The sequence below is a fragment of the Ixodes scapularis genome, unplaced genomic scaffold (assembly GCF_016920785.2).
Source record: "Ixodes scapularis isolate PalLabHiFi unplaced genomic scaffold, ASM1692078v2 PGA_scaffold5__190_contigs__length_132052651, whole genome shotgun sequence".
NCBI classification, from domain to species: Eukaryota; Metazoa; Arthropoda; class Arachnida; order Ixodida; family Ixodidae; genus Ixodes; species Ixodes scapularis.
Window position 1 is genome coordinate 22,676,068 of NW_024609880.1, and position 13,092 is coordinate 22,689,159.

At 45.3% G+C, this 13,092-nt stretch overlaps 1 protein-coding gene across 1 annotated transcript in view; it reads left to right on the forward strand.

Moving 5' to 3' along the window:
- LOC8041800 (FERM, ARHGEF and pleckstrin domain-containing protein 2) overlaps positions 1-3,911 on the forward strand; it is a 185,712-nt gene extending 181,801 nt beyond the window's left edge. Inside the window, exon 26 of the mRNA XM_029986602.3 lies at positions 1,548-3,911. Within this exon, the coding sequence (XP_029842462.2) occupies positions 1,548-1,593 (46 nt within the window). The 3' untranslated portion in view covers positions 1,594-3,911. The remainder of the gene's footprint in view (positions 1-1,547) is intronic.
- The last annotated feature ends 9,181 nt before the right edge of the window (positions 3,912-13,092 follow it).

Sequence of the window (13,092 nt, forward strand, 5' to 3'; positions counted from 1 at the left end):
GGTCATGTCATTGGCATTTCAGTTACATGTTCAAAGACTCCCAGATGGTCTAACTTGGCCGTAATTTGTTTATTGCAGCGAGCAAAGCACCCTTCGTTTGTCCAGCACCTAAAAGGAATATTTTTATTTTTCTAGAATATCTGCTCCAAAAAACACTTTTTCTGCTCCAAAACACTGTTTTGGCTGCTCCAAAAGCTACTTTTTCTGCTTCAAAACACTGCCTTGGCTACTCCAAAAGCGACTTTTGCTGCTCCAAAACACTGTTTTGGCTGCTCCGAAAGGTGCTCCGAAACGGCTTAGGCCAATCACATCACTGGCACTGTGATGCGCTCTTTATTTCGCTTACCCCCAGTACAGATTTCTCCTTTGAAGGTGAGGATCTTGGTTGGGAGCGGCTTGTAGAACAGTCCCAGCTCGTCGACGTTGTATACCTCTCGTGCTTCAAAGGTTTACAAAATTTCTTGCAACCGCCCCTGCTGCCAGTTGCTACAAAGGTTTCTGTTGACTGCTGCACTTTCCCCAGAAATATTCTTAAAAGACTAGGCCGTGCCGCTTTTTAAAACTGCTGAGCCAACTATCGCTCATTGAAGTTGTCCATTTTCAAGTGAGACGCAATCTCCCCAGCCTTTTCTTCGAGAATAGAGCCACTGATCGGGAAATTAGCATTTCGCGCGCGCTTAAGCCATAAAAAAAGGACGTTCTCTTTTTCTTCAAAAGGCGTCTTTCGCATCCGCCTTCGTTCAGTGGCAAAGCTTCCGCGTTTTACAGCGCCTTGAATCTTTTTTTTGTCCTTTGATATCCTTGAGAGTGTAGACTTCGGGATATCAAACTTCTTTGCGATCTCCGTCTTCGAGAGGTCACCACGATCCAGCTGTTGAAGGATCTTCATTTTTGTAGCAGTTGAAATCGCTTGGTGCGGTTGCTTTTTTACCAGCGTACGCAAGCGGACGCTGGTAGGCGTCCGCTTGCGTACTCGATGGTAAACGTGACGCGCAACAAGTTCAAAACGATGCGCTAACCCTAATGGCGACAGAAACACTGGATTGTATTGCCTTATTTGGATGGGCTTGGATGGATGGATGGATGGTAGTGGCTGTACCCTTTGTAACGGGTGGCAGCTTGCGCCCCCTAGCCTAACATTTCGTCATCCCTTCTTTTTTTAATATTTGTATAAATTTTGTTCGAACAGATCCCCTTCCGCTTTTAAAGTGTTCTCCGTCTTGGCTATTGCATACTTCATGGTTGTGAGACTGCTGTAGCAATTTCTGATGTCCGCGGTTGCCATCGATAGTTTCGGTATTGGTCCCGTTTAACTGAAGTAAGCAAAAAAGGGGGTTCCGATTACTCGAAGAATTTATCATTAAATACATAGGAAACCAACCGAGACACCGTTTATCCGAATTTTCCGTTTAAGCGAGTTTCGTTTAATGGGAGTCCATACTTATATATGGGACTTTTTTTGTTAACATAATATTTTCATTAAGAATTTTCAGTGATTGGAATCTATGTTTTTGCTAAATGACTGTGTGTCTCTTTTTGTTTTTCAGATGGATGGAGGTCATCAGCAGTGCAGCCGTAAAAAAACTAAACTGAACTGCAACGTTTTCCTGCTCGTCGTATCAAGGGCAACATCAAAAACACGCACGTGTCTTAGCTTGCAAGCAAGCGCAAGAAGTAATTTTGGATGCATATATGTTTGCGCACTCTTTATAAATTGATGCACATTAAGTTGTTGCGCTCAACAGCCTTATATACTATAAGTTTGTCATTTTCACGTTTGGGAGGCCTGTGCAGTTTCCTCCCAAAATGCCGACCAAGAAGCAGAAAGGAGGAAACTCCCTCAATTCCCCTTTCTGAAGGAGGTAGCGAGAAACCAGCTTCTGTGGGGAGAGTAGGAGAGAAGGAAACTGGGAACCGGTTTTCTTCCCAGCAGATTCTCTAAGTCAGCCTTTAAGGCTGACATTAACTTTAGAGTACTCTGCCTTGATGTGCAGAAAATTTCGTGGAAAGCTTTCTTCTGTATGTGAAGCAAGCATTGAACAAAGCACTTGTCAAACATTGTTGAGTGTCCTTTAAAGCCCATGAGGGTCATTTGACCTCTTTTCCTACTTTTTGGTTTACTTTTCTACTGCTACTTGTCTGTAAAGATGACTTTGCCAGTCTAACGTGCGTAATATTTGGGGCCATCCATGATGAAATGACAAAACTGCCTTTGCATGGCAGAGCTGAAATGTACAGAGGGTGTCGTATTTTGCGTGAACAAGCGATTGCTGCTTTTTTCCATTTTTCCCCCAATGCCTCGTTCGAGCAAAGTGCAAAAAAAGCAACAATGCCGTGTTCATGCTGCGTTGCAAAGCGTAACAGTTATCATGTAATTTCATGCGGCATGATGTTTTCTCAGGATTTTGTTGGCCTACATTGAGTGCTTGTGCAGCAAATTACATGATTTTTGTGAATTTTATATTTGTAAGGGTGACAGTTTGCACTGAGGCAAATGGCTATAAGTTTTTTTTTGTTGCAAATTGTGATAAAGGTTTTAATTTTTCCGAGTGATATTTGATGCATAATATTGGAGTGAAGTATGCTTCCCTTTTTGCGGTAGTAGCACCTTATTCAAAAGCTCTTTCTGTATGTGTATCTCTTCATGAACCTGAATATTGCAGAAAGCTTAAATTAACTTTTGTGAGAACCTAATTTTTTTAGATTTTAAAAATGTTACAAAAATATTATCCCCTAATGAGTATCATACCATGCCACTCGCAGTCACTAAATTTGGTGCTCATGAAATATTCCCAATACAGTCTAAGCTCGTTATAACAGACCCCGTTTTTGACCAAGATTTCGGTCTGTTGTAGAAGGAGTATGTTGTATGCAGATATGAAGTTGAGTCATTGGTGCATAGAGGAAAACCAGCCGAACCTCACAAATCGGTATGTTATATCCAAATGTCTGTTGTAACCAGGTCTGTTGTAATGAGCTTAGACTGTAGTGGCACCTCGCAAAATTCGTGAAATACTCTGCCTGCGAAAATAAAGTTGTTGACTGTTCTATAAATACTGTCATGTAGTTCAGTTTTCTCAGCTAAGGCTTCTAGTAGTACTGAAAAAGCTTCAATAGCCTTCAGTTATTTGCGAGACCTAAAAAAGTGTGAGGGGCTTTTGTTCTCTTTCTTTTAGGTATGAGTACACTAATGGGTTTTCAACACACCCACAATACAGTTTGTGCAATCTTTTGTTTTTATACAGTGAACCCGTAAGAGTCCTCGTTAGTGTCTGTTTGACTGATTTATTGGCTGCCGGTGGCTTTCTTGAATGTTTTTCCTGTTAGTCCATTCTTGTCCATTCCTCGCTGGGACAGCAGCAGAAGCGAGCATTTCCATTTTCTTCTTTATCAAACGTTTTTGGCGGCCACCTATTTTTGTAATGTTGTACTCTTTCGTGCTTTCACATGAGCTGCGATGTGCTTGATACTGGTTGTCACGTTCTTTCTTATGTCTGTATGTCAAGCCACAGGGCCGGCCTTAGAAGTGGCCGACCTGGCAGGTTGCCCAGGGTGCCACCAAAAGAGGGGCACTGCCACACCCTTCTCTTGAATTGTTTTTGGCTTTTTGATTTATTTGAACACACCACCCGACACGATGCTATGTGCTCGATCGCCGTTCGTCCTTGGAATGCAGTTCTCGTCTGACAAAACGCTTGTGTTGGGCCACTACTCGCATGTTTACTAACAATGTGATGTCATACCTAGTGCATAGGGGCGTATAAAAAGGGGTGGGGGGAGGGTATGGCCGGAGTTTGCCCAGGGCGCCAGGTGGTGTAGGGCCGGCCCTGTCATGGTACCTTGAAATTGTAAACGTAATGAAAGAAAGTGTTAAAAATTATGGAGGTGTAATAAAATTTGTACTTTGCTTATTTTGTGTTTTTATTTTCAATTTGTTTATTTTATTTTTAGTTATTTATTGATACTATCGGCAGCCATGGGACAGCAAGATAGGAAAGATATACATTGTTCACAATAAAAAATATACAGGGTGTGTTAGTGCACCAGGAAATAAAAGAAAAATCGCATCATGTAGATCAGGAACTGAACAGAAAAGAATTCTCTCAATGGGGCCACATTTTATCGTTTTTTTTTTAAGTCGCAATCCACGTTCTGGCGCACAGGTAGACAGTCGCTCAGTAATTCTGAGCGCACAAAAAATACACTCTCACCGCGCTGAACTATCAACTTTTCATATGTATTCCGTCAAAATTCTTCGACCCCAAGAGGGTGCCAGCTATCCTAAAACACAAGAGAGAAGAAAAGAAGGAGAAAATGAAGGAGAATAATAATAACACCCCAAAAATCTAAGAGTCGCAAAAATTACAAAAAAAACAACGTTAAAACAAAAATCGTGTACTTTATTTTAATGTCCTTTTAATGATGCGTCTAAACTGTCGGATTTGCGCTGGGATCCGAGCAGGTGGAAGGTCGATTTTAGAGCCGATTGGCAAAATCTTGATAAGTCCGGAACCCATATCGAGGATTTCTGCCGACGACGAGTCGATTTCGCCACCCGGCTCCAAAATCCCCTTTCCACGACCTGTGCGGATCCGCCCACGAATCCACAAGTGTAAATGCGCCAAGAGCCGTTGTCGTGTAAAGTTAAACTACTATCATGCGACGCAAACCGGTGACCTTCCGCGACATGAAACAATGAGCGAAAAGAGCGCCGACACTAAAATCTTCGCTGTATTTATGGCGAGTTTGCGTGCTGCTTTTTGTGCGCACTCGAGCGCTCTTCCCAGAGCGCGCGAGATCGAGATCGACCCCCGCCGCGTGAGCCCCCGTACCCACACGCAGGGGGCACCTGCTTTAGTATAGGTGCTCGGTGAGTGGCGTCGCCGCGAACCCCGAGCCATGTGGGTTTATCCACCCACGCCTGGCTCTGCGTGGCTTAACCCGTGTCCGGGAAAGGGGGATCATGGTAATTGAGCTGAGCCACGTTTGGACCCTTCAAGGTCCCCCAAGCAAAGAAATATACCGCTTCGGCCCCTGCTTCTCGTAGACGTGTCCTGGCTTGGCCCAACCAGGATGACTAAGTCAGTCGCCTCTCCTACCCTTTTCTTCCTTCTTTCGCTATTCTTTCCACCCTTTCTCTTTGCTGCTACACTCCCTTCCCTTTTTAACTTCTTAGGTGGCAAGGGCCAACCTTGGGTGGAAAAAAGGTCCCGTCCCTGCAACCACACTATACTCCGTTTCAAACATAGCGTGCAATGTTTTTTTTTTATAGTTGATAGTGCCCGGGCAGCACTGGTAGAGTAAGTTATGCCAGCCAAGCTTTTCTTATTATGGCAATTACCTACCCCCTTTTCGGGCCCCGTGGTGGGTGGTGCACCCGAGCTCCAGATCTTTCCCATTAGTTATGGGTTTTCAAGCTAAGAAGTCTTTTGATCGGGCCCCGAAAAGGGTCCGCACCGAAGTCCCTATGAAAGACATGACCTCTTCTCCTGCCCTACGTTCCCCAAAGTTTTCGTTATTAGCTCAAAGATGGCCCCTTTTCTTGTTGCGAAAGTGCTAAAAAGTATTGTCGGGAAGAACTTCAAAACCAAAAATGATGCCCTTAGGCGATCTACTTGTGGATATTGAAACCAGACAGCAGAGTATTGCACTTCTTGCCTTGAACCCTGTGTCTGATCACAAATTGACTGTTACACCTCATCGTACACTGAATACTATTCAAAGAGTTATCTCAGAGGACGGTCTGCGACACTGAAATACCGACCAAGTAGTTGTTGGTGCACCAAATTGCGCCGTGAGCGAAAGTCTGCTACATCTTGCGCAAAGGTGCCATTTTGACTAAGAATTGCGCCGCACCTGCGCCGAGTAGGGGAAAACAAAAAAAATTTAATATATTTTTTTATTGGTTGACTTTAATATTCAAAGAAGTAGGAGGAAAGAAAAACAGTAAAAATATGTATTTCACAGCGTCTCTACTTACCGTATGCGTTGTTTCATCTTAGGTCAGAGCAGAGTCGAAGGCTCGAACACATATAACACGAACAGACTGGCCGAGGTTGAGCAGTTTCGCGTGGCTCCTGGAGAGCCGTGCTGCGCATGCGCGACGAGCAGTGACGGAACGGGCAGGATTGGTATGGCGCCTAAGTCAGTCCCCGATGCGCGCGCCGCGCACATGCACCCGCTTGAGATATCTAACTGGGATGGCTCGCGCTGTCTGGTTGTTCTGGGCGGCAGCTTGGTTGCTTGATACATAACAACACGGCGCACAGCCAGGGCCGGTTTGCTCATCTTGCGGCCGCGGCTGCGGCCAAGAGGGATTTTTCTGTCACGTGACCAGCTCCACGGGGACAGGGAAGTACTTAGCGTCCCTGCCCTAATGGCGGAGAAATCCGTATCGCTTCAAGCACAAAAGACTAATTTCGCTCGCAGATACTGACTGCAGGGGCTTTCAACTATAGTCGGTTGCAAGCTAAGAAAAAACCGGAAATGCCTCTCAGAGGAAAATGTAATCCTACGCCGAGAAACGCCAGCGAATTGTTTTCATGACGTCACGATTCTGTGGACCAATCGCGATCCTTTTGAAAAAAAAAAAAAAAGCTCAACATGGCTGCTGGCCTTAGCAACGCGATGCTATAGTTTCTCGTGACAATTATTCTGCTTTTTTGCACCGTGTTTTACGTGCCCGAGGTTACGCCACGAAATCTTGATGGTATCGGCTTGCGTTTGCAGCAGTTTTTGCGCGACAACGTGAGAATCCAGCGACGCTATCGCCAACGAAAATTTCGAAGCGGGCGCGAGGCTTAGCACTGCTGAGAGGTATGTTAAACGGTATGTTAGACAGTATCTTGGACAGAAAATGAATTGGGAAGACGGTACATTGGACATGAATTTCTTTCTTTCTTTACTAAACAGCTATTTCGTTGACAAAAACGTATTCTAACTTATTTAAATGTCCTGAATGAATTAAATAAATATTGTAGTAGTTTAAGACAGGTTTCCTGGAGGAAGAAAAAGCAACGTTGCTAGCGAACTACTTTCTCGACGGCGGAGGCACTTCAGATGGGCGCAATGCGCTTGTGGGTGGAGCTAAAAGATTGTTCTTAGGTTGCATCCGACTATAGTCCAATTGACCGCCCCTTTGTACTGTAGGAGCGGCAGGTAAGGTTACGGCCAGGAAGGGTAAATATGAGCCAAAATAAAGAAAAAAAAACAAAAAAAACACGGGAGATAAAAGCGGTGGCAGTATATGTATATACCTCCGCCAGTGCCGGCGGCTCGCGTCTTATGCTGTGGTCGAGAGGTTAGAGCGCCGGTACTTGTCGACGCGGCGTGGAAGTTCCGGGTTCAAACCACGCTAGAAACTTTTTTTTTGTTATTGTTTTGCGCGTGTCTTATTTTTTAACTGTGATCCTTTTTACGAATCATCCACTTGCACTACTGCGCCTTACACTGTTTTTACTGTTAGTCCCACCTGTTCAATGGAAACACCGGGAAGAAAAAAAAAGATCAAGGCAAGTTAACGCGCTAATACAGTCGTTTCATAATGTTCATTAAAAGGAAACCAAGGTAACAGCGTCGGTATGGCTTTCACACAAACGGAGCCGGAACAAGCATCATTTCCCCAGCAACTATAATTTTATCTGTTTTTAAATATACAACGCTCTTGCTAAGGCTTATTTAGCACTAATAAAAACTGCAGTTGTGACAATTAAAAAAAAAAACTTCCACAAAAGAAGAAAAAGTAATAAAGACTATCAGCTGGGGATGCATTGATTGAGCGAAATCCTACTGGCAAGGCAGCAAGTCAAACGTCTGAGAAAGTAGTAAAACCAAAATAAATCAGATCATACTTTGACTTGCATGGAAGGTGATAAAAGGTATGCGGAGGGCAAGTTCGTCTGCTCTTGCGCAGGGGGTAGCGGTATGGTGCCTCGATTGCGTCTTCGACTGGTGTGTTTACCGCCCTATCCCGCCCATACATCAAAAGTGGTCCCAATGTGGCAACAAATGACGCGAGTGTCATGCTGTTGCCTGTCGCGATCCTGGCGGTTGGCCATAGAAATGCTGGCGAAAAGCACTAGCGGACTCGAGTGTCGCTGTCGTCACAGAGTCGCTTTAGGCGTCCCAACTTCCGGCTGCCCTAACTTCCGTGAACTGTCACAATGGAAAGCGACCTGCAGCAGAACAGGCGTCTGCCACACTTACCACAACTAGGGATGTCGCGAACCACCCTAGGTTCGATTTCGAAAGGTTTCGATATTTGCGAAGCGAACTGAGGTTCGATTTCGAAAATTTCGATATTTTCGTACCGACCGAGGTTCGATTTCGAAAAATTCGCAACTTTTGACCACAGCGGAGTTTCGAATTCGAAAATTTCGAAGCCTTCACTTTTTCCAAAATTTCGAATTCGAATATTTCGAATATTTTTTTACCTCAGGTTCGATAAATTCGAAGATCTCGAAATTCTTTGTAAAAAAAATTCGAAAACTTCGAACGCTTCGAATTTTTATAGACATGAAGTTCGAACAATTCGAAGATTTCGCATTTCTTTTTGCATAAAGTTCGAAAAGTTCGAAGGTTTCGATTCTCTTTTAACGCTAAATTAAAAAAAAAAAATTTCGAAGATTTTGAATTTCTTTCTAATCCTAGTTTTCAAAGTTCGAAGTCCGATTTTCAAGTTTTTCCACAGTTTCAGTTTCAAATAACGTTTTCACGACTCACTGGTTTTCACGAAATCAAGTTTAGAAAACTTAGGGTGCGATATCTAGATTCTGCGAAGTTGGTCAGGCAATTAAATGAGACGACGAGTGTCCCGGATGGTGCTGGAATATTTGGCAGTGCAGAATTGTGACCGCCAGCCCCCGGGGGGGGGGGGGGGGGGGGGGGGGGGGTGTCTTTAACCTGCATCACGCAGTAGTGATTGCACGAACACACTGTTTTACGAGACTCTTCCAGTTCGAAACGGCCAGGGGCGAACAGGAGGTTGAGGCTCAGAAAAACCTTGAAGCGACCTGGCAAACTACCTCGCCACCCCTTGCACGCTGGTAGTAATCCGATCCGGGGAAGTTTATAATTGTCCTGGAGGTTTATTTTCTGGGACGGAGGAATCGCCTCGCAAAAAGCACAAAAGCCGACACAACTCGAGGTCGAGGAGCGTTCTACCATACAAGTGGCGTCGGAAGAGGAAAAACGGGGGGAAAGAGGGTAGCGGGGGGGGGGGGGGGGGGGGGGCTTCAGCCTCCTTCTCCCCCTTGCAGGTATTGCGAATTGTTAAAGAAAACAATACGGGGAAAGAGGGCGTGGTCGAGCTTATTTTAATCTGAAATTATTTATGCATATGTATAGCTACTGTCGCTCTTCACTGCATAAAAGATCGCGTAGATGGTCATTGTTAGAAAGTCGCTGTCAAAAGGCACTGCTCGTCACATGCTTAGTGGTTCGGAAGTTCAAAGCTGTCTTTTCGACCTAAACACCTGTGCCGATAGTAACAAAAAAAAAAAAAAAAAAAAAAAAAAAAGAATAAATGCGGGAATAAAAAGCAGGAAAAAAAAAAACTATCAAGAATTTGTCGGAAGTGTTCTATTCTTGCATATTCAGAGGTTCAGAACTTCGAAACAAGTTTCTTTTACCAAAATGTGTACAGACTAAAAGAAACACGTCCCAGGAACGTGAAGTGAAAAAAAAAAAAAAGTTTTCTTTTAATGACGTGCTGAACTTGAACACTATTAGAAATCTTCTCCCATGAGTTAATTTATTCCTTAACGTGAAAAAACAATAAATATATTATTCCGTATTCTGCAGATGGCAATGATATGTACTGTCTGTGGTGTTAATTTAAATGCGATACCTCAAACAACTTAGACGAAAATAAATATCAAGTTTAGGTTATAATTGCATGCAGATACATGTTTGGACATTTCTTCGAAACTCACGTTGAATAACAATAATCACATCTTAAGACGGCACTTACCTAGGCTATACATAGATCATTCTTAAAAAAAGTATAACATATCTATCATAAATAGCTCTGGCTGCAGCGTGCTTCAAATCTGGCACAAACGATAATCGTCAAAAACCCGTCGTCCTTCCTCACCCCTTCGGGGATTTATTTCTTTAAACCTAAGCATGCCAGAACATTGAAATAAACGACATTGTCTTTCGTAAGGAACGCAGCACCGCGTGTAAAAGTTCGAGAAAAAAAAAATTACGAATGTACCCCACTACTTGAAATCAAATGAAACCGTCCGCCGGTCTTTCGAAGTTCGACGAACGTCGAACTTTTACCCTAAAAGTTCGAAGTTCGTCGAACTTCTGACTTTTCAGAATCTGAAAGTTCGAAACTTTTCGAATTCTCTTGATAAATAAGTTCGAAAGTTCGAAATTCATCGAATTTTTTGGTCAGTCAAGTTCGAAAGTTCGACAAGCATCGAACCTTGCAGCGCAATAAGTTCGAAAGTTCGAAAAAGATCGAATTTTTTAGCGTAATAAGTTCGACGGTTCGAAAAGCGTCGAACTTCTTAGCTTAACAAGTTCGAAAATTCGACCTCCGTCGAATTTTACGATATAGACAATTCGAAAAATCGAAATCTTTCGAACCTTTCGAACCGCTTGATTCGATCATCGAAACTTCGATTCGAAAAAAGTTCGCGGCATCCCTAACCACAACTGTTGGGACGCCGCCAGGGTCGCGACCGGCGACAACATGACACTTTTATGACGTCATCAGGCGGAAATCGAGGGACCACTTTTTTAAACGCGGTAAACACACCAGTCGGAGACGCGTTCCAGGCACCATAGTGCGGTGACGTCAGAACGCCGAGCCCTGATTGGCTGATCGCGACCCACTATCTGAGCGTCGTCTGCTCCTTTGCAACGTCGTCTGCTCGCAACGTCGTCTGCGTCTGTCTTACCTTTCCTGCGACTTTCGGAAGTGCAGAGGCCAGATTCACGAAACGATCTTGCGCCCAAAATGTGCTTAAGACAAAACTTAAGAACAAATTCGTATTCACGAAACGAAATTTTCGTAAGTTTCGCGCAGGTTACGACGAAATCCTACGGCAGCTCCGAAGCTGTCTTACGCACTTCTTACGATCAAATTAGCATGGCCGACAGCGTCGCGGTCGCGACGACCCACGGACGTTTATTTTTCTACGTGCGCTTCTGACGCGTCCCGACTTCAAGCAGCAAGAAAAAATTGAGAAGTACTTGAAACAGAGCACGACGAACAAGAACGCTGGATCCACAAACAAACGGGAAAAGCTCCAACGGCCACGATTTCACCGAACGCAACCAAACGAGCTGGGCAGTTAGGCCTAGCAGGCACTCCGCGACTCGGCGACCGTCTGCCCACGACCGGCTGGCGTGCTGAATGGAATATGCCCGCGCGACCCTTATGAACCCTTCGCGTATTATACTTTGATCGCTGACCTCAATTTTAGATTAAGAGGTCAATTTCTTCCTCTTGTTATCTCCTTGCTTCTCGAGGCAACGGTGACTCTCGCCGGTGAAAAAGCGGGGAATCCTCGACAGACGCAGGAATGGTAAAGCAGCCATCGCTTTGACTAGCAGACGTAAAGCAGACGACGTTAACTGCGCCAACCCGCCGACGCCGTTAAAGAGTGAGGAGTCTCGCCGCAAACGAAAGGAGGGAAAAAGTATTTGGGAGGGAACTTGCAGGACACTAACCATCTTCACCTCTCGGTTCTTCGCAAACAAACCTCGGCGCTTCGGGACACCTCACCAGTGAGTCCTTTGACTTCCCTTCTTGATGCGCGTCTGCTAGTTGTGAGACAAAAACAACGTACCGCTCGAGTTATTTCGTCTGCCCTCTCTTAAAGGCGAAGTCGAGTTCGCTCCGAAAGTCGCAGGAAAGGTAAGACAGACGCAGACGACGTTGCGAGCAGACGACGTTGCAAAGGAGCAGACGATGCTCAGATCGGGGGTCGCGATCAGCCAATCAGGGCTCGGCGTTCTGACGTCACCGCTGCTTCCTTTCTCATGCGCAGAAGACGAAAATGAGCCCGCTTGCGAGGCGTTATATGTTAACACATTACTTATTGAATTTTAGTTAGAATAGCAGACGATCACAACCGAATGCAAAAATGAATCAGGGAACCTAACCCAAACACCTAAAATGACTTTAGATCAACAAATGGAATTAATTAGAGCAGTTTGAAAACGGAAACAACAAATTCTAGAGAAATTCAGCTGCACGGTTACCTGGCGAACGAAGAGACGGGCATGGGAAGATATTGTCAACTTTCCGCGGGGTGTACGGCAGATGCAGGAGGCGTGGGAGAAGTTGGTAATGGGGTATTCACACGAAGGAAAAATCCGCCACTTTCCACCGCGGAGCGCGCATCACGTGAGACATACGTCATCTCTTTTTGACGCCTCGCGGCGCCGTTCTCCTCCATGGCGGAGGCGCGGAGGCTTCGTGCTGTCAGCACGAAAGCTCCGCAGGTGCACGCGGCGGAGCCGGGGACGGAGTTTCCCGGGTTGTTGACGTCACGACATCCGTCCACGGAGGCAACTCCGCTTCATTTTTGATATTTAGAAAACTATGCAGCCCTCTTCAGTATCATATAGGAAGACCCCATGTCAAATATTAGGATTAATTCCGTCTATATATTTAATAAACTGGCCAGCAAACTTTTAAATGAGCCAAGTCGCCGAAATCTGCCAAATCTGGCGTGCGACGTGAGGCGCAATCGTCAGCGCAGTCAATGCGACGGAGTTGGAGCGGCCAACGTTGAAAACCACTGCGTCAGAGGCATGACTACGTCATTCTCACGTTGTGTTTGTTTTTTACTTCTCAGAGCGAAATTGAACGATGACGTCATGAGTTTCTCCTCCCGGTGTTGGCTCAACGGCGTCCACGTGATGATCGTAACGCGGATGCGCTAGTTTGCGCTGCCCTGCGCGCTAATCGGTCTGTTTCTCCGCTCCCCCTCTCCTCTTTCGTCTCCTTCCCTTCCCCCTCCCCACCGGGCCATCACCGTCCACGCCATGCGAAGCGACCTGCCCCTGCCCGCACCCTCCTCTAGTTCACTTTACCCGCATACCCGCGTCGCGTGTCCTGTACCTCGCCCC